The 21,948-nt window shown below is 42.3% G+C and overlaps 1 protein-coding gene across 34 annotated transcripts in view; it reads left to right on the top strand.

Moving 5' to 3' along the window:
• The window catches only part of polybromo (protein), a 92,447-nt gene that overhangs the window by 14,349 nt on the left and 56,150 nt on the right, over positions 1-21,948 (top strand). For 22 of the 34 annotated variants that reach the window (XM_077658355.1, XM_077658359.1, XM_077658357.1 and 19 more), the window contains exons 7-13: positions 8,922-9,089; positions 14,610-14,701; positions 17,188-17,466; positions 20,100-20,169; positions 20,792-20,890; positions 21,345-21,410; positions 21,615-21,788. In XM_077658355.1, coding sequence (XP_077514481.1) covers positions 8,922-9,089; positions 14,610-14,701; positions 17,188-17,466; positions 20,100-20,169; positions 20,792-20,890; positions 21,345-21,410; positions 21,615-21,788 — 948 coding nt within the window. The remainder of the gene's footprint in view (positions 1-8,921; positions 9,090-14,609; positions 14,702-17,187; positions 17,467-20,099; positions 20,170-20,791; positions 20,891-21,344; positions 21,411-21,614; positions 21,789-21,948) is intronic. The other 12 variants (XM_077658364.1, XM_077658368.1, XM_077658381.1 and 9 more) reach the window with 1 other exon arrangement.

Below are 21,948 nucleotides of genomic sequence, written 5' to 3' on the forward strand. Positions count from 1 at the left end.
GGCATTCCTGCAAAGCACCCTAGATCTTCAAATTAACCCAGCTTGTGCAGCCTACCAGCTCAGATTATCTGGTAAAATGCACCTTAGAAATAACGGGACCGCAGAATTTCTAGGAATTGTGTGGGATTTCGAATTAACTGATATTGAGGTTTTGCTATAAAAATGAAAGTGGCATAACATTCATGGTGCCCGTAAGGGATATGGCACTCCTAGGAATGGACTGTCTTGGTGCAGCTGATCTTGCTTATAGCAGCAGATGCATTTATAGTGAGAGCTCACTTCGTACGAGTAAAGGCATCGGAACCATCACAACAACAGACGCCCACAAAGAGCACGACTCGCTCATCTGTGTTCATCAGCTCCACCATCTTTAGACGGGAAGTTAGCCTGCATTGATGTTGACTTCGGAGAAGCAGTCATCTTAAGCAGTCATCTTAGACGGCTTCGTGAGAAATGGAACGCGTCCCAAGATGGCGGCTGTCCGGCTAGACGTCTGAGTAGCCGTCTACTCGGAGGTATTGGAACACACCATATGTAGTGAGAATGAATGACTGACTTAGCAGGATTTCGAGTGCCTGGATCTGTCAGTAGGAAAAAAAAAAAAACAGGAATTGGGGCATTTTTAGAAATATGTGCTGTGTAGAAAGGGAAATTCCAAAGCACTGCTGCATCTGGAATCTTCCAGCATGGCAAGAAATATGAATTGTGGGTAGGCTTGTTAGTGCTGTGTGAACAGACATCTTAGGTCTTTGAACACAATACCATTTCGTTTCCGCTTGCATAAGTACTATGTGTGTTGTTTAGTGAACGTTGGGTAAATGCCCTTCTGCGTGTCAAATAAATGCAATCTCAGTACGGGGCTAAAATTCATGTTAACTGAATGATTGACTGCGGTTCTTATGTGGGATTTCTGAGCATATTTTTCTTTCAGCGTGCCTTTTCAGCAGTGTTTCCTTTCGAGCTCCTCACTTATGGTGGTCTCATGCCTTGTTTTCTAAGCATCTGTGCGAGCTTAAACATCCTGGTAATTTACGGCACATTTGTTAATTTCAATTTTGGATAGGCCAAACAGATTTAAGGCCTTATCATGCCTATCTTAAAAGAAGGGTGCTGTTACCTCGGCATAGTAGAGGGTAGAGTAATATGAATTACTTGAAGGAAATGTTATGGAAGCTTTCGTGGTGAAATGAAAGTTTACAATTGCAGCCTATAACTTGCTGCTACGTATATGAATTGTAAGACTTGCCTTTGTGCTTGCTTTGCAATTGTCCAAACTAGGAATTAATTGCTACAGAGTATTATAATGTGCGATTTGAGAAAAGTTGTTTTAAAAAATATCTAGAAGGAGGTGTCCATAAGAGCTGTAAGCAAATGAAGTGTCATGCAAATTTTTCTCAGGCTTTGCATTGAATCTGAATTGTCTTTTATGCTCTTAAATTCTGGTTTTGCATAATTGAATTTAATAAGTCATGAAATGAATATGCTGCCAAAAAAAGAAATGAATGGGGACCTTTTGAAGTGTAATTTGCTTTTTTTTTTTAGCTTTTTCCGACAACATTTGAACTGCAGTTTTAAATATTAGCCAGTTCATTCAAATTTTACTTTTCGCCAACATTTGGCAATTATTTGAATGGAATTCAAGTTTAGCTGGCTTTTCACCGTATTAATATCTAATAGTTCACTATAAACTCATTTCCTCTGAGGCTCAGTGTATTTTTTATTTACTGCCAGTTTCAAAGTTTGTTATCTGAAGCATGAAAACAGCCGCCTGAACTACATCTGGGCAGTCACTGAAGTTTGCACCAGTTAAGTTTGTAAAATTTTTTCACTAGAAGTGCATTGTGGGGAAGCAAGCCTCTTATAATATTTTCTGGTATTTATAGTAGGACTTATTGTAGCATGACTTGAGCCAATTAATGAAAGCATCCTGTGAAGCATGTGACAGATAATTTCGCTAGGTAACTGCAGAAACAATTTTTCCTTCTTGTGTGCCTTTTGTTCTACTAGTTACTGACAGCAGCACCATTTAATACCTACCATATCTTTTTCTAGCAAATCTTTTTGGTTGTGCGTTTTGTTATTATTCTCACCACTATGCCCTTTTTCACGTTTTTTGTTTTTGAAAATACAGAAGCTTGGTGCACTATTGCAGTTAGGCCTAAATATGTAGTGAGCCTGGTCAAATTGGCAGTTCTTTGATTTGTATCACTGAAATTTCAAAGCATCAAAATTTAACTTACAGAAAAAAGATAGAAAAGTTGACAGACTGTTTTCAGGATGCCTAACTCTCGCACTAAGGAAGCTTTAATTTCTGGAAAGTTTTTTACTTTTACCCGCAGTACTGGCTTGGCGGTTGGTGGTGGTATTTGGCTTCTGGGCACAAGTTTGCATGTATGATCCCAGGTGTTGCGGCCACATTTGTGCAGAGGTGAATTGCAAAAGCAACAGTAAACCCTGTTTAAGTGGATGTCATAAAAACAGCAAAAAATTTCTAGATGAACAGAGTTTTGAGATTCATGAAGCACCCAAGCTTTTGGTATATACTTATTGTGCATTTTAAAAGTTTAAGCCATCTATCTAGCTGTGCTCTTTAATGCAAACTCCACATTGCAAACTGAGCACTCAGTTATGTTGAAAGGAGTGCTGTGTAGGGGCACGACAAGGCAACATTTATGGCTGGCATAGAACGCGCGAGCCCTTGGCGCATGACTGCACTGATAACTCGCCCTGCCATCTCCACCATGGACCACATGACACTACCGTGTGGGAAGGGGTGGGGAAGTAGAGGTGTTCGCTCTGTATGCCGTCTCTCTCTATCTGCCCGGCTAATGTTACCCTGGGAAATAGGCCCCGTTCTCACCCCAAGCATCGAGGCCAGCAGTGGAGGCAGCACATATCAGCATTCGGCAGTCAGCGGTGAAATCGCTGAAAGTACAAAGAGGCATGCATCACAGCGCGCCAGCACAGACTTGCTCATTGGTTCATGGTCTGACCTAAGGGCCATGCAAAGTGCTGGTTCAATGCTTTCTTTATGTTATTTTACCTGCCAAGTTTCAAGATAGCCGAATTTCATTGCGAAAATCATTTAAGGTATGCAGTGGCTCACTGACACTTAGAGATATGCGAGTTCAAAATAACAATGGTTTACTGTGCTTTTATGCATGTTAAAGAATCCCAGGTGGTCGAAATTAGTATGGAACATTCTACTGCAGTGTTTCTCATAGCCCACATTGTTGCTTTCGTGTGTTTATTAATTAGTTTGTTGTGGCTTCTCTTTTTAATTAGCATTAATGTCATCGTGAAACATTTAAAACGACTGTGTAAGGGAAAAATTCAAGAAAAATTGCATTTTTGTTTTGTTGCATATCTGATTGTACAGCCTTAGTCATTTTAGAGTCCAGAGTTGGTTATGCATCCCCAGATCTGTTGAAGGTTACAGGAACTCTGGTTCTCCCCTCTCCAAAGGTTAGTACGTACTTCCTTGTATGCTACATCGGCCCCACTACATCCCTTAACTCTAAACATTTACAAGGGCTGTACATTCTCTTCTGCACATGTCCCATATCTCAGTTCTTCCTTCGCAATATATTTCCACCTTAAAAATTAAAAACTGTTAGAAGTTAAAGCTGATCTGTAAAATCATAGCGCACCTTTGCCACTTCGTCCCTAGCCTGGTAGCGTGCTCCAAAAAACATGTCTCTGTGCGGCAGCTTACGCTAAGGACATCAATATTAAATGCTTTTCTGCTATTCAACGACAGCAGCATAGCAAGAGCCAAAGTTATAGAGGCCAGCATAACAACACCAAGCCATAATGCTGTCCACTGGCTGCGATAAATCAACTGATGTGGAGTTCACTTTTCTCATTGATCTGCACAGCAGGTCACTAAAGAAGTCCAGGAATACAAACGACAGCCAGAAGGGCACAAAGCTTAGTGTGATGACGACTGCATTATGGGTCAGTGAATGTAGGTGCAGTGAGAAATTTCACTGTGAAGTTGCTTTTTACTTTATACTCAGTTATCTTGAAACAATATTTTTGGTTGCAGCGGTACTGTTATCTTTTTAATGAGGCAATACAAATTGTCAATTTACTCTCTCTACAATACCTGGTCATGGAGAAACATACTGAACCAAAACCAAGCATGTGCATCAAACAGTTTTGATTTTATAACAAAAAGCAACATAAAAAAAAATAAAGATTTAAATTTTGTTTTTTCATTCATTTGAAGGAGCGCAAACCTGTGAACATACCGTTACAAACAGTTAGGATATGTCTCTATTACTTGCTGAGAAAAGTGTACCGGAATGTGTCGTAAATTGCTTAGGAAGAATAGGACTTGCCCTGCCCCCTTAGGTGCACTGCAAGTGTGTTTCATTGCAGTGGTTTGGATAACAGCACAGGAAATATGCTACAGACTGACTTCTGGTCGTTTTGTGTACCCTCTTTTGCTGTCACTGTTTGTGAAAAACCAAAACTCTTGGTAAATACAGTGCCTTAATAAACTAGTTAAAGCACACTGGAGCGCATCTTTTCCAATTTTACAATTCCTAGGGCTCTGTGCACTAAACGCAAGACTGGAAAGAAAAGCAACAGCCTCAAAACTCTGCTCCTTTAAGACCGGACCTCTGAAACAGTCAGGAACAGTGGCGCCACCTTGTGAGCGCTGCTGCATTCCCAGAAGAGGTTTTTCTGAGCACAGGCAAAGATGAAGAAGGCTGTTCAATGACTATTGCATTGGCTGCTTTTGGAATGCTGGCTGCCGCAGACGCCATATTTTGGGGAGCAAAATTTCTGAAGTGGTTTCTGTGCTTACTGGTGATTTGAAGACATCAACTTGTAAAAATGAAAAGCTTGCTGCAGGTGGGCCTTTTCTCTTGTGTGCTGCATGCTTTTAGGGGAATGCGCACAACTTTGTCCACTGCTTTACCTGTTATCGCTTGCTTGTTAGTCTTCATGGGCATCAAGATAAGTGGAGAAAGAATTGTCACCGCTGCTCAGATGACGGTGCAGATGGCGCACAATATGAATGAAGTCACAGTCCACTTATCACTGCTCGTAATCGAAAGCATGACTATGACAGAGGCAGTGATGTGGCCAATGCAGTGAATACTACAATATAGCCAGTGTTTATGTTCTTTTTGCAACTGCTGCTTATTATTGCAACATCCAAGCTTTCCTGCTCTTTCTTTTTTTTTTTTTTTCACCAGTCATGTTTTGCAATATTTGCGATAATATTTACAGGGTGGCTCTGCATTCCGAGGAGCGCCGTAATAGAATTATGCCTAAGGACATTACGATTAGTCATAATCGCGATATATTGTTATGAAGCAAGAAAGCACGTCCCGACGAGGATTTGATTGCAGTCATGTTTGTTAGCTGAGTTTTAGCTGTGTGCCTGGAGGAGTATTTCCTGGCTATATTGTCATTTATAGTGTAAAGCTAAGGTGACTGTTCATGCAGTTTGAATATTTCGAGGTTATACTAATTGACAGAAGGTGTCCACTTTGTGAAATCATGTATACATTAGTGTAATGAGTAGCTGTTTTCTTTTTCTGTACAATGAGATGCCGGAGTTTGTTCTCTGCTAATAAGCAGCAAAATAAAAGTCAGACAGCAGCTATAAGCGATCAGAAAGGAGCAGTTTCCTCGCTCAATATGATGTTTATTCAAGGGTCTTGATTAAGAGGTTGAATCAAACAGCAGGGTGAGCCTGCATGCCTGGATTGGTTTTTTGTGTCCAATTTTAATATGCATGCTTATGTTGACCTATGTCCTGCAAGTGAATACGGTGAAACATGACATATATAATCCAAACTAACTGCCTGTGCTTGGTATGCTTCTCCTGCAGTGCCACTTTACCAACAAATGTTTCTCGTCCGTCATGCGCTCTAGCATTGGTGTCCAGTAGACTGTTCCATGACTACCATACACAATAGGGACAAGAATGAAGTATGGTTCAGGTTATATGCAGACTTTCCATCGGTTTTCAAAGGACTGCATTTCACTAAGTGTTCCGTCTAAGACAGTGAGTTCTGCTTAGAAAAAGAGATTTCAAGATTTCAACAAAGCTTTGATTGCACTATTTATAGCTCTAATTCTTAGGAAATATCCAGTTGTTTTCATGCAATGCCTTGTAGCTTTTTTCTAATAACATCTGAAAGTTCTTTTTAGAATCTCAATCCTGACGGTTCATTAGTAATACCACCCCTTAATAATAATTTGGGGAGCAATGTGTTGTGCATAGTTACCACTGCCAACGCAGGCTTCTTTGGCGCTAGAACATTATTTTTCCTCCAACTGCTCGTGTATTGATATTTTTATTATTTTTTGTTCAAAATCGTACACCCACGCCATAGAGACATATGAAGCAACATGCCAGGTGCTTTCTGTCTTAAGTTTGGCATCTCTATTACTTTTTAAATAGCAACTCCTGAGGGTTTTCCAACATTTTGAGTTAATTATAACATCAAATTCTTTGGAGTTTTCTAGAAACAGTTTTTAGAAATACGATGTAGAATTATTTTAAAACGGAAAACCAAAACTGAAAATTGGGCTGGGGCCATGAATGATGCTTCGGCTGATGCAACGATGAGGTCACAGACATTATTGGGGAAACATTTGTACACGCATTGAATGGCTGAAATAGCAACTTCAAATGATTACTCCTTTTGTAAAATGTGTAAGATTACTTAATGCAAGTTACAAAATTTATTCTTCTCATAGGGAGCGGGCAGTAACGTGGGATTCATGTTTGTGATATCGTAAATGCAGTGTTGCCAGCAGAAATCACTTGGACTGATGCCATGGAAACGGCAAACTAAAATTGATCTGCAAAGGAATGAATTGCTGCATGGCTGCCCAACTAGGTGGAAATGATCAGGAAGAGAAGGAAAACCTGCAGTAAAAGTTTTGTTAGAATGTGCGAATGTTGAAAAACCCCTGGATTTACCATTTAAGGACGTGCCACATATGAGCATTTAAAGGTGTTTTTATATACCAGATCAAGGTCGCCCTGGAAACTACTTGATGTTTTCCACTTGAATGTAGACTTCTGATAGTAAGCTTTAGATACTTTCACAGCTTTTGAGAAGCAATGTTCATTTTTTGCATATTATGGAAGCTTTTGCTTGTAGGGCCAAAAGGTAGGCATAAGTTATTGAGTCAGAAAGTGCTAAGTCTTAAGGACCGGTGAAAACAATCCTTACTGCATTAGAGTTGTTCAGGTCCCTTACCAGAGTTTCAAAATCTCAATAAATTACCGTAAAATGCTCAGCAACCATTCTTGATTATGTGAGCACACCAGCTTTCTACTTCTAAGCAATGATCAATATAGGTAATTTTCAATGTAGCAAGCACCCGCTCTAGTTATTGAAAAGTATTTAAGAATTGTAAAACAATTTACAGTAGAATCTCGACAACGCAAATCTCAGAGGGTCGCGAAATTATTCGTATCATCCAATACAAACAAAATTTGCATGCAGAAGCATGGGAAACTCATTAGCATACATCTCTTTACGACTGACAGGATTTATTTACAGCAACGCAGCTGCAGCTCACTTTTTGTGGTGTGTACATTCATTGGGATGTACTATAAAATAAACTTTAAAAAATATAATGCCCTGCCTGCATCTCGCAGTGCGTACAATGTGACTGGCAATTGACAGCGGCGATCAATGGGCCACACGCCCATTCTCACTCATGATGTCAGCGATGTGCGGGCCGTGTTTAAGTGCTCGGGCATGTAGTCGTGGCTCATGCATACGTATCATCTGTAGTGATGTGGGAAAGTGTTCGGAGCATCCAAAACCCTGCACATTGTGTACAATGCACTCTGGCCAGGGAAGTTTACGAATTCAAACCAACTGCAATAAAATCATCGAGGTTCTACTGTAGCAACCACCGATCTCTTCTATTCGAAACTAGTAGTGGCACACTGAACTCCCATGAAAGGGAACCTTGGCGTGCCGTCACTGCAAGATCTTCTGAACTTTGTTTCATGAGTCTGGGTTGCTGTACCTATAAAAGTGATCCACCAATTGTTTAAGTTCTACGGCATCAGTGTTGCATTCGGCAACAATGAAGATGACAGTGTACACCAAGGATCTGTTGCCATTGCACGTTCATTTACACTTTTGGCCTCCTACAGTGCTTCTCTTCCCTACATATCTGGAAAATTAGCATTTCATATCTGTTAGGAAGATTTGTTCTATGGTGACAACAAGGAGAAAGAAATCTACTTTATTGAAGCACCTCGAACAGCAAGGACATTCTTTTTTTTTGCTTGTTTGCACACAAGGCAGATGGCAGACAATTTTTCTCACATTCGAAATGTCCATGATTTATTGGGTGTAGCAAAAATACTAACCCCACTTTTCTTGGTATAATCTATAAATTTTCGGTGGGGGCTTGCTTGGCACGTTATGGCGTCTATTGCTTGAGTGGAATGTTGTTTAAAGATAGATAAATGTTCTGTTCTCTGTGGCCAATGAGGACAAACAAACACATTTGTCATGGGAATATCAATTGTGCTGAACTGATTAAATTGTAAATAGCATCAAAGGAAATGTGATTAAGTGCATCCTCATGGTAGCACCTTGTGAACAACATGTAAATTTAAGGCATTAGGCACCTTATTTACTATCTTTTTTTGAGCCTGTGTCATGGGTACAGATTGTCAGGAAATCCACTTATTCCTACTTGGCCATTTTAGCATACCTTTAGTTGCAGCATAGGTCCATTTTATGTAATGGGCTTGGATAGGCTGCAAGTTTTGCCACAGGGTGGCTTCTTTTCCTGCACATTCATGAACTGAGTGCATAATGTGAGAAATGGATCATCTGAAGAGAGAGGGGCTTCCTCTGGCATGTCTATAATTCCACTCTTCAAAGAGACCCGACCGTCTGTCTGGCTGTTTGCAGTTGTACCCGGAGTATTACAAGATAATCGCCGAGCCAGTGGATTTGAAGATAATAGCAACACGCATCCAGGAGGGCACTTACACATCGTTGGCTGATCTGGAACGCGACCTGATGCTTCTCGTCAAGAATGCTAAAACTTTCAACGAGCCTGGCTCGCTAATCTACAAGGTGCGCGGGTCTCTCATGCTTGCTCCACTGGGGGAAACTGTCGTAACTACATTTCAGAGGGAACCGGTGGCATGCCTCCCTTGTCTCCAACTCTTTTTTTACTCTGTTTGACTGGTTGTCGCATGGTTTGCCACCTTTCTCTTGTGGTTGTGAGTGGTCTCAGGGGTGTTTGCTGCACGTTGTGTGCTTGTTGGCATGGGAAGGAAGGGAGTGGTGATCGTGATAGCATTACCTTATCCCTCCTCCCCTGGGCACTCTGTGGATTTGCGCTCTCAAGTGCTGATGCAACGCAAACTGTGCATTGTATGTTCAAGTAACAACCTACAACGTGACAAAAACTGCATGTTATATCTTCAAATAACAACATAAAGTGCGAAGCAGCTATTGGCTTTTATATACCTCTTTTCATGTGTCTATATATTTCATTTCTCACTCATCTGAGACTAATGTAGATGTTTGCAACAGCTATCTATGTGGGTGAGATAGGCATGGAACAAAGACTGAAAGCTTCAGTTGTGGGGAGTGAAACATGGCCTTTCAATGTTCTGTAAATTTTCTTTAATTATCACCTTTAAATGGTATTGTGCCTTGCAACATCAACAGTTGGGGGAGTTGGTTTCATAGAATCTTGGAAAAACAAAACAGACCAAAGACGTTGCTGAGAATGGACAGGACAAGCTCCGACTGTCAGCTCAATTCAATCGCCTGATAAGCACATGTGTACTAGTGGAGAGCGGTCGCGCACACATGCTACAAGGAATTTGCCATACACATAAAAGGCTGTCTTGGCTTTGTGTTGAGTTAAAAGTTGGATGGCTAATTCACCTGTGATCATTCTCTCTAATATGACAAGCTTAAGGTATCTCAAAAATACACTTGTCTTTATAAGCATGTAATAAAAAATCCACGTTACTGAAAGGAGGTGAATGCTGCCGCAGTGGTTCAGTGGTTACGGTGCTCGGCTGCTGACCCAAAAGATGTGGTTTTTATTCTGGCTGCATTTCTATGGAAGCAAAGTTCTAGAGGCCCGTGTATTGTGTGATATCAGTCAAGATTAAAAAAGCCTAGCTGGTCGAAATTATCTGGAGCCCTCCACTATGGCGTCCCTAATAGCCTGACATATGAAGGAAGCCAACAGCCACTGAAACGAAGCATAGGGGAATGTTTCTGTTTTTTTTTTAAATTGTGGTGTTGATCAGTGGGGTATTGATAGTGTAATTATTTGATCGCATGAAGATAATTGATTAGAAAGCATAAGAAAAACAAAACCACATGCTGCCAGTGGGATCCGAACCCACAATCTCCAAATTTCACGTCCGGTGCTCTACCAATGGCGACGGCTGTACAATCATATGCTTTCGGTGTTATTTATGTTGTGTATAATCTAACTTTGAAAGTGTTCACCATGACCTAACTCACCCACAGCGGTGGACATAGTACATCCTGTATTGCCGCAAGTGTCACCTTAAATGGGATCGAACGGTTCGGGCAGAAGCTTTGCCAGCCATCCTCTTATGCCACCTATCACAGCAAGACTGTCACAACTGAGGCCTTCGTTTAGCTATTGAGAAGACAAGGGAAGGGAAATGAGGGTTTCATTATGACATGCATATGTCATAACATACATACGTGCTCTTTGGAGGTTGTGGGTTTGGACCCCGCCAGCGACATGTGGTTGTTTTTCTTCTGCCCTCTAATCAATTATCTTTAAGTGATAAAATAATTACGCTATTAATCTCTCATTGATCAACGCCAGAAATTAAAAAATGGAAACATTCCCCTATGCTGCTTGGTTTCGGTGCTGTTGGCTTTCTTCATATGTATGTCATAGCGAGCCCCTCATTTTCTGTCTCCTGTCCGCTTCATAGCCTGGATTGCCCTGGGATGTTAAATTCCACAAACCAAACCAAAGGAGGTGAACAGTGACGCAGTGGTTTACAAGATCCGTTCATATTGTGGTCACATATACTTCGAACAAATGAGACGGGTACTCGTACCTTACAATGGTTGTTCGCCTGTTTTCAGTAACACTGATATTTGTTCACAGACCAACTTGGTCATGGGATATCATCAATGAAATAGTTACACTTTTAAGCTCTCATTGATCAGAGAGAGTGGTGACAAATTCATTAGTCATTCAGCTTTAGCCGAGCACAAAATTGGGATAACCTTTTTGAATTGCAACTAGCTTCTGGTGGCACATGTGTATGAATGTGATTTTTGAGTGTGTGTAGCTTTGTGCTCATCTTTTTCTTCCCGATCTGTGCCTTTATATTTTTCGGACTGTCTTTCTAAGATTGCATTTAGCGCTGAAGAATAAAATGAGAAAATTAACTGACTTACTTTCTAGCAGCTTTCTAGCTGCCTAATGTTGTGGAAAGCTGTGGTACTGTCATGTACAAAAGTTGTTGGGATGCACGCTCACAGGAAAAAATATTTTTTGCATCAGGCAAAGATCACTGCAGATCCTGAAAGGATAAGGGAATGTACGTGCTGCGTTCATTAGAATGAGTGCCAGCTAACTAGGTGGCGAGTCAATGTAGCAGTACTTTTTCTACGTAGCTGCATAAATCCATACCGTACAATTTTCTCCATGGCTCTGTCTTGAGGCCATAAGCTGCTTGTTTTGACCAAATTTCAAGTCTTCTTTACAGCAGTTGCCTATTTTCTGAATGTGTCGCTTTGCTGTGAAAATTTTGTTTTATGGAGGCTTGGGATGTTTGGAACCCTCAATTATTTTAATCCATTATATGTTTTTGCTGTTTCTTCTAAGCTCTGTTTGAATGTGCTGCAAGTTATTTGTTGTCTATTGTTTGTTGGTGCCACTAGTCAAAAGAGACTGTTTAATCAAGTGCTACACATAACTACCTTATGTTGCAATGTCCCGTGCTGTGTAGTCTAGTCATAGCTCCAAAATGGGACCCCTTGGTTCGCTTCCATAATGTCTACTACGTGGCCTATATACACTGGCTGTACTCTGCAGTGGCCTCTCATTTTTGTTTAGCATTCTTTTGGTGCATAGCACTGCAGTTCAAATTTTAGTCATTTCAGAGCACATTCACACACGTGAGTTGGCAGTGTCACACAACTGATTTCAGTAGATTTTTTACAGTTCCCATAGCGGCAAACAAGTAATGAGTAACTGTGGTGAATTGACCAAATCCAGTTGTGCAACGTATGCAACTCGCTGGTGTGAGTGCACCTATTTGTTTTTGCACTTGCCTGCGTATGATAGGTTTTTGTTTTCACTGCTCACGCAAAATAGGCCTAGTTCATTTTACTGCTGCAGTCATTGTATTGTTGTTGCTTATCCCAGAGGCTATCTACGAGAAAAGAAATGGGGCTGTTCTTTCAAGCAGTTGGGTTTGGTTAAATTTTTACTTTCAGTTTCAAAAGGAGATGAGACTAGCACTGTCCTTGTGTCTGCAGCACTGTTGCCCTTAGCTTTGGGTCATAAACTACCCTAGTTTAAACCCACATGTTGTCAAGGTTACTTGATGCTGCTTAACTAGCGTGCCAGTTTGTTGCACACAAATTATCATTTTCCTCCTGTTGCATTCCAGCAAACATAGTGTGCTCAACAAGGTCACTTGCATGCATATGTTCGTATATGGCCTGTTAGTAGCGCCGAAAATGTTTCTCTAGGTAGTTCAAACTGGGTTCTGCATTATGGGAACATATTGCTGATGAAAAGAACCAGCATAAAAGCATTCATAGTCTGCAGAGAGGTGGCTTTTCAGTTGTTTCATGAGGATCATGAGAGCTGTTACATTCTTCATCCCATGTTGGTGCACTAAACAAAATGTAGTGTTAAATTGGCATTGACAGGAAATGTGCTAACAATTGCATTAACATACAGTTTTTCTTTTCTGTGCCTGATTTTGCTGCCATGGACAATAGTAAGCACCAAAAGTGCTTTCTCTGAAAATGGTCATCCCAATGTAGACCCCAGATAATAAACGGTGGAAATGAAACCATATTCCTTTATTAGAGCTTTGTGAACTGTGGAGAGTTAGCTGTCCCTAAAACTTGCATTTCTCGCTGCTTGAGTAGGTTCTAGTTTTTCTGAGAAAAAGTTGCTGTTGGCAAAACTCTTGGCTGCCTCTTTCTGAGCCCTACGGTGACCACCTGTGTTTTGTGTGAACAATCAGGCACTTGTGTTTTGTCTTTAGCCAGACCTCTAGGTGCGTGCTGGTTTTTAGTGAGGAACTTGAGTGCAACCAGGTTTCCACTCAACAAAGTCAACAACGTCTACCCTGTGGTTGGCGCATGATAGCCTTAGTCGCTTATGCGCCATAAAACACAACACAAAGCGTTCCTGCTGATGTGTACCGTAAAGGGCCTTTGACCATTCCACGGTCAGTAATGCTGTTGTACTCCAGTGGCTTGAGGAGTCTCCCAAGAAACAGGCTCCCACAAAAATCTTTTGTAAATACTAATTAATTACATAGTTACAACTGCTATTCTCAAGCTATCCTGCCACGTTTCTCTCAGCTGTGCCCTTTTCGCTCTGGTTTTTCTTGCATACAGAGGTGATTAGCCTCCACAAGTGAAATTTCTCTTTTTCCTTCGAAGAGGATAAGCAAAGCTATACCAGAAGTCTACATTATTCTCCTTGTCTGTGCTGTGGCTGATGTGCACAAACTCCTGTCTCCTTTATGTGGCAGACAAGAGTAGCATGCCATGCATCATACCGTGTTAAAACTATTATCTTACTGCCTGTAGAGCACCGTATTGTATGAGCAGTAGGTGCAGAATGTTCGTACATGTGCACTCTTAATGGGGACCATGCATGGGCAAGTATGATAAAGCTGCAACATGAAAAGGAATGAGCAAACTAATGAAACGAAAATACAGCTCAACACTCAAGAAGAAATGAAAGCAACTAAATTTTGTCTCACATTATGGTCACAATGGAGCTGTAGCTATGAGTGTGAGGTGATGGCTTTCATAAGTGTGCTGTTCTCAAGTGTTCATGAGCCAACCATGCAGGTTTGCAAGCCTAGGCTCATGCTCATAGCCTCCTCTCCACTCCGACAAGCTAAGGTGCAGAGACAAAGTGTTGAAAGCAAAAGTAAAGCACTTGCTTCTTCAGGTTCAAAAACAAATGCCGAAGTGAGAGAGCAGAGTTGTGGAGCACAGGCGACAGCATCGACCAGTGAAATTCTCTGGTATATTTCTTTAGTGCAGATGTTCCCTTTTTCATCACCAGCGTAGACAAGGAGACTGGCTGTGTTGAGAGGTTTTGGTTTGAATTATTACCATGTTTCACGCGTGACTCTAATATTTTCCACACTGTCGCAGCAACCTGATCTGCGCACTGCACTTATTTATTTTCAATGGGCAAATTTGGTCAGGGGCTTTTGGATCGAAGCGTTGATAAGTTATCTTGGTGCAAGTTCCTGAATTGCTGTATTGGTAATGCTGGGTAGTCATGGTTTTGTAATTTCCACTCGTGCAGTACAACTCTTGCCAATCTATTGTTTGGTGTATGTGTGTGCGTGTTATTTTCACTTTCAGGATGCAACTGCCTTGAAGAAGGTGATAAAAATGAAGAAGGCAGAGATCGATCAGCGGAAGAATGCCCCTGGAAAGTGCAGCGAGAGAATACGGTTTGTCCTGCTTGTAGTATCTAGCTTGCTTTTGTTTGCACTGTGCTCGGACTGCATACGTTTTCATTTCTTCCACACGTACTCAAGGTGAAGTGTGAATTGCAATTAGAGCGAGAGTCACTCCAAGTGAATGCCATTTGCAGGCTCTTTCATGACGCTCACTTCGCAGTGAATTCGCCCAAACCACTTCACTTCTTTACTCAGTCGACATGCATAACGTAGTACCTTTTTCTTTGGTGTGTAAGAATGGGCAGGCCTCAAAATAGCGGTGCTCACGTGTTGCAAAACATATTACTAAATATTACTGAAAAATATTTATATTTTTTAGTTCCACGATAACCGTACATTTGAAAAGAAGTATGGCCTACCATTTTGCTTGTTTGAGCGCTGGATGTTCTCAGTGCTTGTCATGACTTCTTGTGCCTGGTTACATCAGTAAAGTGGAAGACACCACTTTTAATTAGTGAAAAATGACATTCTATAAAAGTCCTTTAGTTCTGAAAGATAATCTGGATAATCTGCGAATCTTAAGGCGCAACTTCTACAAGTGACCACCACGATAGGCTTCAAAGTTTACAAGTATGCCGTGATTAGAAACCAGCTTTTGGACGTCGGTAACGGCAGCAATGACTCGCCGCCCGGTATACGGGCCAATCTGTGGCCCAGGGGCACCGTTCCCCTCCCTTTCAGTATGACTGTGCCCAGTGGCCATGGAGATGGCTGCAGAGCTATGGGAGATCAAGCTGCAGTGGCAGAGCAGACAACTGTTCCCCTACCAGAAATGTAGCCATGATGTCACGCTAGCAGCGAATGGCAGCGCCGGGCTCACTGCCGCTCACCGTGACAGCAGCATACTAGTGAAATATAACTTAGAAAAATAGTTCAGAAACCGTCACCATGTGCACACTAATCGGCCTGTGAATTTCAAAAAACATAGTTTTTAAAAATTGATAATAAATGGCTGGCTTCGTTTCATGGACTCATACTTAGCGCGAATGCTAAAAGCATTCTTTCTACATATTAAACACATTTATCATCAATCCGCAAACTCATTTTCTAGTCCCTTCAAGTCCTGTCCATGCATCTCAGAATGTGTACATGGTGTTTGAAGGGGAACATCAGAAACCTCTGCATTTGTCCGCTTCCCTTATGCTTGAACCTATTATTGTGTGGATGATAATAATAATAATAATAATAATAATAATAATAATAATAATAATAATAATAATAATAATAATAATAATTGGTTCTTTGGGGAAAGGAAATGGCACAGTATCTGTCTCATATATCGTTGGACACCGCGCTGTAAGGGAAGGGATAAAGGAGGGAGTGAAAGAAGAAAGGAAGAAATAGGTGCCGTAGTGGAGGGCTCCGGAATAATTTCGACCACCTGGGGATCTTTAACGTGCACTGACATCGCACAGCACACGGGCGCCTTAGCGTTTTTCCCCCATAAAAACACAGCCGCCGCGGTCGGGTTCGAACCCGGGAACTCCGGATCAGTAGCCGAGCGCCCTAACCACTGAGCCACCGCAGCGGGTTGTGTGGATGTGCAAATATTGAATTCAAACTCTTAATTAGGTGACTTGGTGGCTACGCACAAAAATGGCCTGCAGGATTGACTTTCACCTTCTCAGCAGTGCAGGCTGTAGACACCAGTGTCAGCCTACACTGGTGGATGCATTATTTCCTCCTGCAAAAATTTTCCGCTTACAACTATTGGTGGCACAGTGGGGAGTTAATAGAGTCTGCCTGGCTTATATATTGTGGTTGGCAGAAATTGAAAAAAAAAAAAGCACTTTTCATATGTCAACTCCAGTCACCACCTGGCAATTTAGCAAAAAAATTGGAGCGACAAAAGTAACGTGCCATACTCGACAGTATGTGCATATGCATAAGAATGTTGTCAGTGGATATAATTTGTATTGCATTTGAAAGCAGTCATTAAACTATCAGCATTAATCCCAGTGCGCAAAGAAACCTGATCATGGAATGCATTGCGCCCTCCAAAGAGCCCGGCACAAGATGGGATGCACTTACTGTCTATTTTGACATTCACTGCTTCACTATTTGTGCACCGGGCTGCCGCAGTGGCTGAGTGGTTATGGCGCTCGGCTGCTGGCCCGCGAGGCATGGGTTTGATCCCGGTTGCGGCAGTCGAATTTCAGTGGAGGCGAAATTCTAGAGGTCTGTGTACTGCGCGATGTCAGTGCACGTTAAAGAACCTCAGGTGGTCGAAATTTCCGGAGCCCCTCACTACGTTGTCTCTTATAGCCTGAGTTGCTTTGGAACGTTAAACCCCCATAAACCAAGCTAAACCAACTACTTCTGCACCCCTGCATTCTTTGTTCAAGCTGTTAGAGTAGCTGATGAGAGAGCTGGAGAGGCCAAAACATAGGCCTCCCCAGCTTGGGAGATCCATGTCTTGGCGCCTTATGATACTACAGCTAGTGTTCATGACGTCACAGTGGACATGCTCCTCGCAGGTCGCGCCGCATGATGAGCCACCAGAAGCTGTCAGCCATCACAGCTGCACTGAAGTACGAGGACACGGACCCACTGGTGGAGAAGCTGGAGGCTAGCTCCCCAGCTGTGGAAGGGGACGTCGTCGGTGCCAGTTCCGCGGCAGAAGAGAGCGACAACAATGACTCCAGCACCGAGGATCCGGTCAACAGCCCCATGTGGCATCTGCTGGAGGCCGTGCGCAGTTACCAGAGCCAGGGCTACTTTCTCTCGGAGCCATTCATCAAATTGCCATCAAAGAAGTGAGTTATGAATGGCCGCACCACTACTGGCAGTGATACTTCAGGAACAGCTAACTGTTGAGCTGGCAGCACTTGCTTGCCCTTGTGGTATCTTTCTGCCCACTTGTGTCTTAGCCCTTGACAATCGGCATACTCGGGTCGGGAACTTGCGGTGTCAACTAACTCCCTGAACAGTATCCAGGGTAGTGCCGTGCTCATACCTTATATTGGGGGATGGCAGCAGCTTTCTTATTGAGGATGGCATGTTTGTGCACTGGTACATAGAAGCTGTCGAAAGGAAGTGCACAGACATAGCAATTTTCTTCAGTGAACAGAAACTTGCTCAGAAAGCCCCAGACAGTTGTAGCCTGATTTACTCTACTTGTACTTGAAAGGTGTACTGAAGAAGCCTGAGGTTTTTCAGGTTCTTTGGCGTATTTAATTACTGCTGCATTCAAATCAGCTTTTGGATTGAGTGATGTTAAGTGTGATGCTCAGTTAAGCAAGGTGTGTTGCGATGTTGGGTCTGATGGGCTTCCTTCACTGGGTGCAGGCTGTTATAACTAGTTGGGATGGTTGTTACGCTAGTTCAGTAGTTTACACTAAAGCAAACAGGTTTCTTGTTACTGAGGGCTGACAGATTTGCTGACCATGTGGCAAAGATATGTTCGTGCTGAAGAGTAGGGCCAGGTATACTAACTTTACTGCTTTTGTGGTCGGGTTATTGGAGTAAGAGAATTTCAAGACTGATACATTATTGCTGAAGAAAAATTTTGCTGTAGTATTGCAGCTTTTATTGTATGCAGTGGAGCCGTTTAAAGATTTGCATGGTATATGTAGTCATGGTGAATTGAAAATTGGTTTTTTGGGGAAAGGAAATGGCGCAGTATTTGTCTCACATATGAGTGGACACCTGAACTGGGCTGTAAGGGAAGGGATAATGGACAGAGTGAAAGAAGAAAGGAAGGAAGAGGTGCCGTAGTGGAGGGCTATGGAAAAATTTCGACCACCTGGAGATCTTTAACATGCACTGACATTGCACAGCACAAGGGCGCCTTTACGTTGAAACGCGGCTGCCCCAGTCGGGTTCGAACCCGGGTACTCCGTATCAATAGTTGAGCGCCCTAACTACTGAGCCACCGTGGTGGGTATTGAGCTGAGTGTGGTTCGTTAACCGCAGAGCGATGTCCATGCTGCCTTTGCTAGTTCTTTTTGCATAGTTTAAAATTAACTGCTTAAAAAGAAAACACTACTGCAATCCTTAGAAGCACATTATTTTAATATCCTGCATCTGTATTGCGATTCTCACTTGTGCTGAACATGAAAAACTGCAGTTTACTAACATATTTCTTTTAAGGCATATGCATACCATGGAAAATGCCAGTGAACATAAGGCAAACTCCAGACACAATATGGAAAGTAAACGTGAGAAAACTTGCTTTTGCTTAGGGTTACAATGTTTATCGGGAGCAGAGCTTTGTAGTTTTAAAGGAGTATTTTTGGGCGTGTTTTCTTCTTTGTAATGATGCATAAGGCATTGTTATACATGGATTACCATGTAGTATTCGCCTATGACCGTTCAGTGATTGATAACAGTTATACTCTCTCACACTGTTTCAGCTTCAGTTTCAACAGCTGAACAATGGCTGTCAAAGTTGCATATTGGTCACATGCAAGGGATAAAGAAATGTGATATAATCGCTGCTTCATCGTTTTAATTCACTACAATGATAACGCCAGCTTGCCTCAAGAGCCGCAAATACAACAAGTGAAGAAGCAATAATTGTATGGCAGTTTTTCTATGCCTCACGTGACCTATACAAAACGTTGACATCACAGAGCTGTTGAAACTGAAACCAAAACAGTCTGAGAGAAAAATTCTATCATAAATCATTTAGGGGTTGGAGGCAAGTACCACTTACGCATTATTCTCTTACGCATTATTGCAAACATGAAAACATGCACCCGAAATTAGGTATCTGTACTCCTGTAATGCAGGACGTAACAGCACTGCCGTCAAATCTCAGTCATTCATATTCAAAGGGGTTTGGAAATTCATTCAAATTATGTGGAGTTATGTGGAGCGGATTGGTGTGCTAAATTGTGTGGGTAGCTGCATTAGAGACGTTGTAGTATTCACCAAGGCTTTTCTGTACGCATACAGCTGCTTAGCACAGAGGGCAAGTAATGGATATGCAGTGCACTCCAACAAGTGTTGACACCACGTTGGTGCCACTCGGCTGTTGTTTTTGTCGTTACCGGTAAATAAACTGTTCCCTAACGTAACAGGGGTGCAGGAAAAGCCACTTCGCATGCATAGTGCATGCTGGGCAGTGAGAACCCAGTTGATAAGTAATGTGTGCCAGCTGCGGATAGTCACGGATGATAATGGCAAGCCAAGCGTGCACACAGCACTAGCGGAACAGTAGTCATACGTGCGATTGATTGCCATAGTTACTGAAACTTGTCTGCTAACCCTACCCTACCCCACCCCACCCCACCCCAAGAGTCGGAATTAATGAGCAGTTCAATGTTGTGATATTCTGCTGCTGTAGTATCTGGGCCCTTGTCATTTTTTTACTGCAATTTTTGTGCCGCTAGGAGCTTTCGGGCTTCATTTTGCCTCATTCCAGTGTCCGATTTGTTGTTTTCAGGCACTACCCTGACTACTATAGAGAAATCAAGCAACCAATTTCACTCAACAAAATTGCAGCCAAAATAAAGGTATGTGGTGTTCCATGTCACATTTGAAAAGTGCACTGTTTCCAATGATGCAATTACTGTGCCAAGCTACGCCAGGTGGAGTCCTGTTACGTTTTGACAAATCGTGTCAAATTTGTGCATGTGCTCTGCATTGAGAGGCAAGTTCTAGGTGAATGCTCATGAAGTGCGCTTGCTGCTGGTGCTGCTGCTGCTTGCCACCACTGAGGCTACTGCTGCTCAATGCAGAGCAGAGAGGCAATTTTGGTTGTCCCGAAAGCTGCTCCAGAGTGCCACAAGCCAACTGCATTGCTCTATTTGCTCGACATCCACATTGAAGTAGACAAGTGCCTAACCCTCAGGTTACACCTGAATACTTTGTGGCCTTTTGTCTGATAACCTAACCCTCAGGTTACACCTGAATACTTTGTGGCCTTTTGTCTGAATTTTATTTATTCAGCATTTTTGTGCAAGGTGTTTTAGCTAAATGGGGCCATGAGCCTATGGTGTGTGTGTGTGTGGTCATTAAAAAATACAAATATAATGCAAGAAAATTGCTTTCTGAACACAGTGGTGATCACAGTTGAAATTGCTGCCCATTTTCCTCACTCCAGCTTTTTTGTCTTTTTTTTTCTGAAACCCACAGTCTGAAGGCTACAGCAGCATGGTGGAGGTTGTGGATGATTTCAACCTCCTCTTTGAGAATGCCAAAAGATACAATCGTCCCGATTCCAAAATATTCAAGGTGAGTTCCAGCCTTGATGCTGGTGAAAGGCTTTTGTAGCTAGCGTCGCTTGCAAGTTAGTGCTTGCAGGTTGCAGGGCTTCATTTGTAAAGGACACATTTTTTGATGCAAATGGCAGGAGCTCTGTTAGTGTAATGTTGTTTTCATTCTCCCGTATTCTTTCCTTCTCTCTTTCTCCATTTCTTTCTTTTTGGATTATTGGAGAGATATGGGTTAATTGGAGAGGGTTAATTGTAGAGACATGGGAGAGGCCTTTGCACTGCAGTGGTTGTAGTCAGGTTGATGATGATGATGATGTGTAGTTGTCATATTATGCACGTGTCCGGCCTGAGTGTGTTGCTAAACGTTGTGCAAAATTATTGCACTTAGAGGTGGTATATTGGTTACATAGGAAACATGTGGTTGTCATGGCCTTGTTTTTACATGGCAATTTGTGAATCTTTACATCTTCCAGGATGCCACGAGATTGCAGAAAGTCATGCAGTCCAAAGCAAGAGAGCTTATCAACATCCACCTGAAGGTGAGAGATAGACTGGGATATTGCGTATGGGTGCATTAGTGTGCATGCACACGTGAGCATTTATTTGTTTCTGTTTGTTAAACCCTTGTGTCTTTTTTTTTTTTTTGAGGAAGTTGTAGCATGCACAAATGCAGATTTAGTGGCATCAAAATTTCCATGCTGAGCATGCAGTCTCTGAAAACCCATTTGCTTTCTCACCCTCAGGACTCTGACAGTGATGGCGGAGGGGATGCTGATAGTGACAAAAGCAGGCGCAAGCCGAAGAAAGTCGCGACTCCACCAGGCCCTACCAGGGGCCGGCCGAGTGGTGCATCTCCAGCAGACTCGTTGCTGAAGAAACGGCTCAAGATTCTCGTCCGCACTTTGCTTAACTACACTGTAAGACCGACCTTAAGGGTGTACCTCAAGTGTTAGGCTTTTGGTGCACCTGAGCTTCCGACTGCAGACTGAACTTATTGAAGTTTTTTTAGTCCGCATTGTCAACAGAGATGGTGTATACGGTAGAATCCCCCTATAGTAAAGTTGCTCGGACCTGCAA

The sequence above is a fragment of the Amblyomma americanum genome, chromosome 3, assembly GCF_052857255.1.
Source record: "Amblyomma americanum isolate KBUSLIRL-KWMA chromosome 3, ASM5285725v1, whole genome shotgun sequence".
In the NCBI taxonomy this organism is placed as follows: Eukaryota; Metazoa; Arthropoda; class Arachnida; order Ixodida; family Ixodidae; genus Amblyomma; species Amblyomma americanum.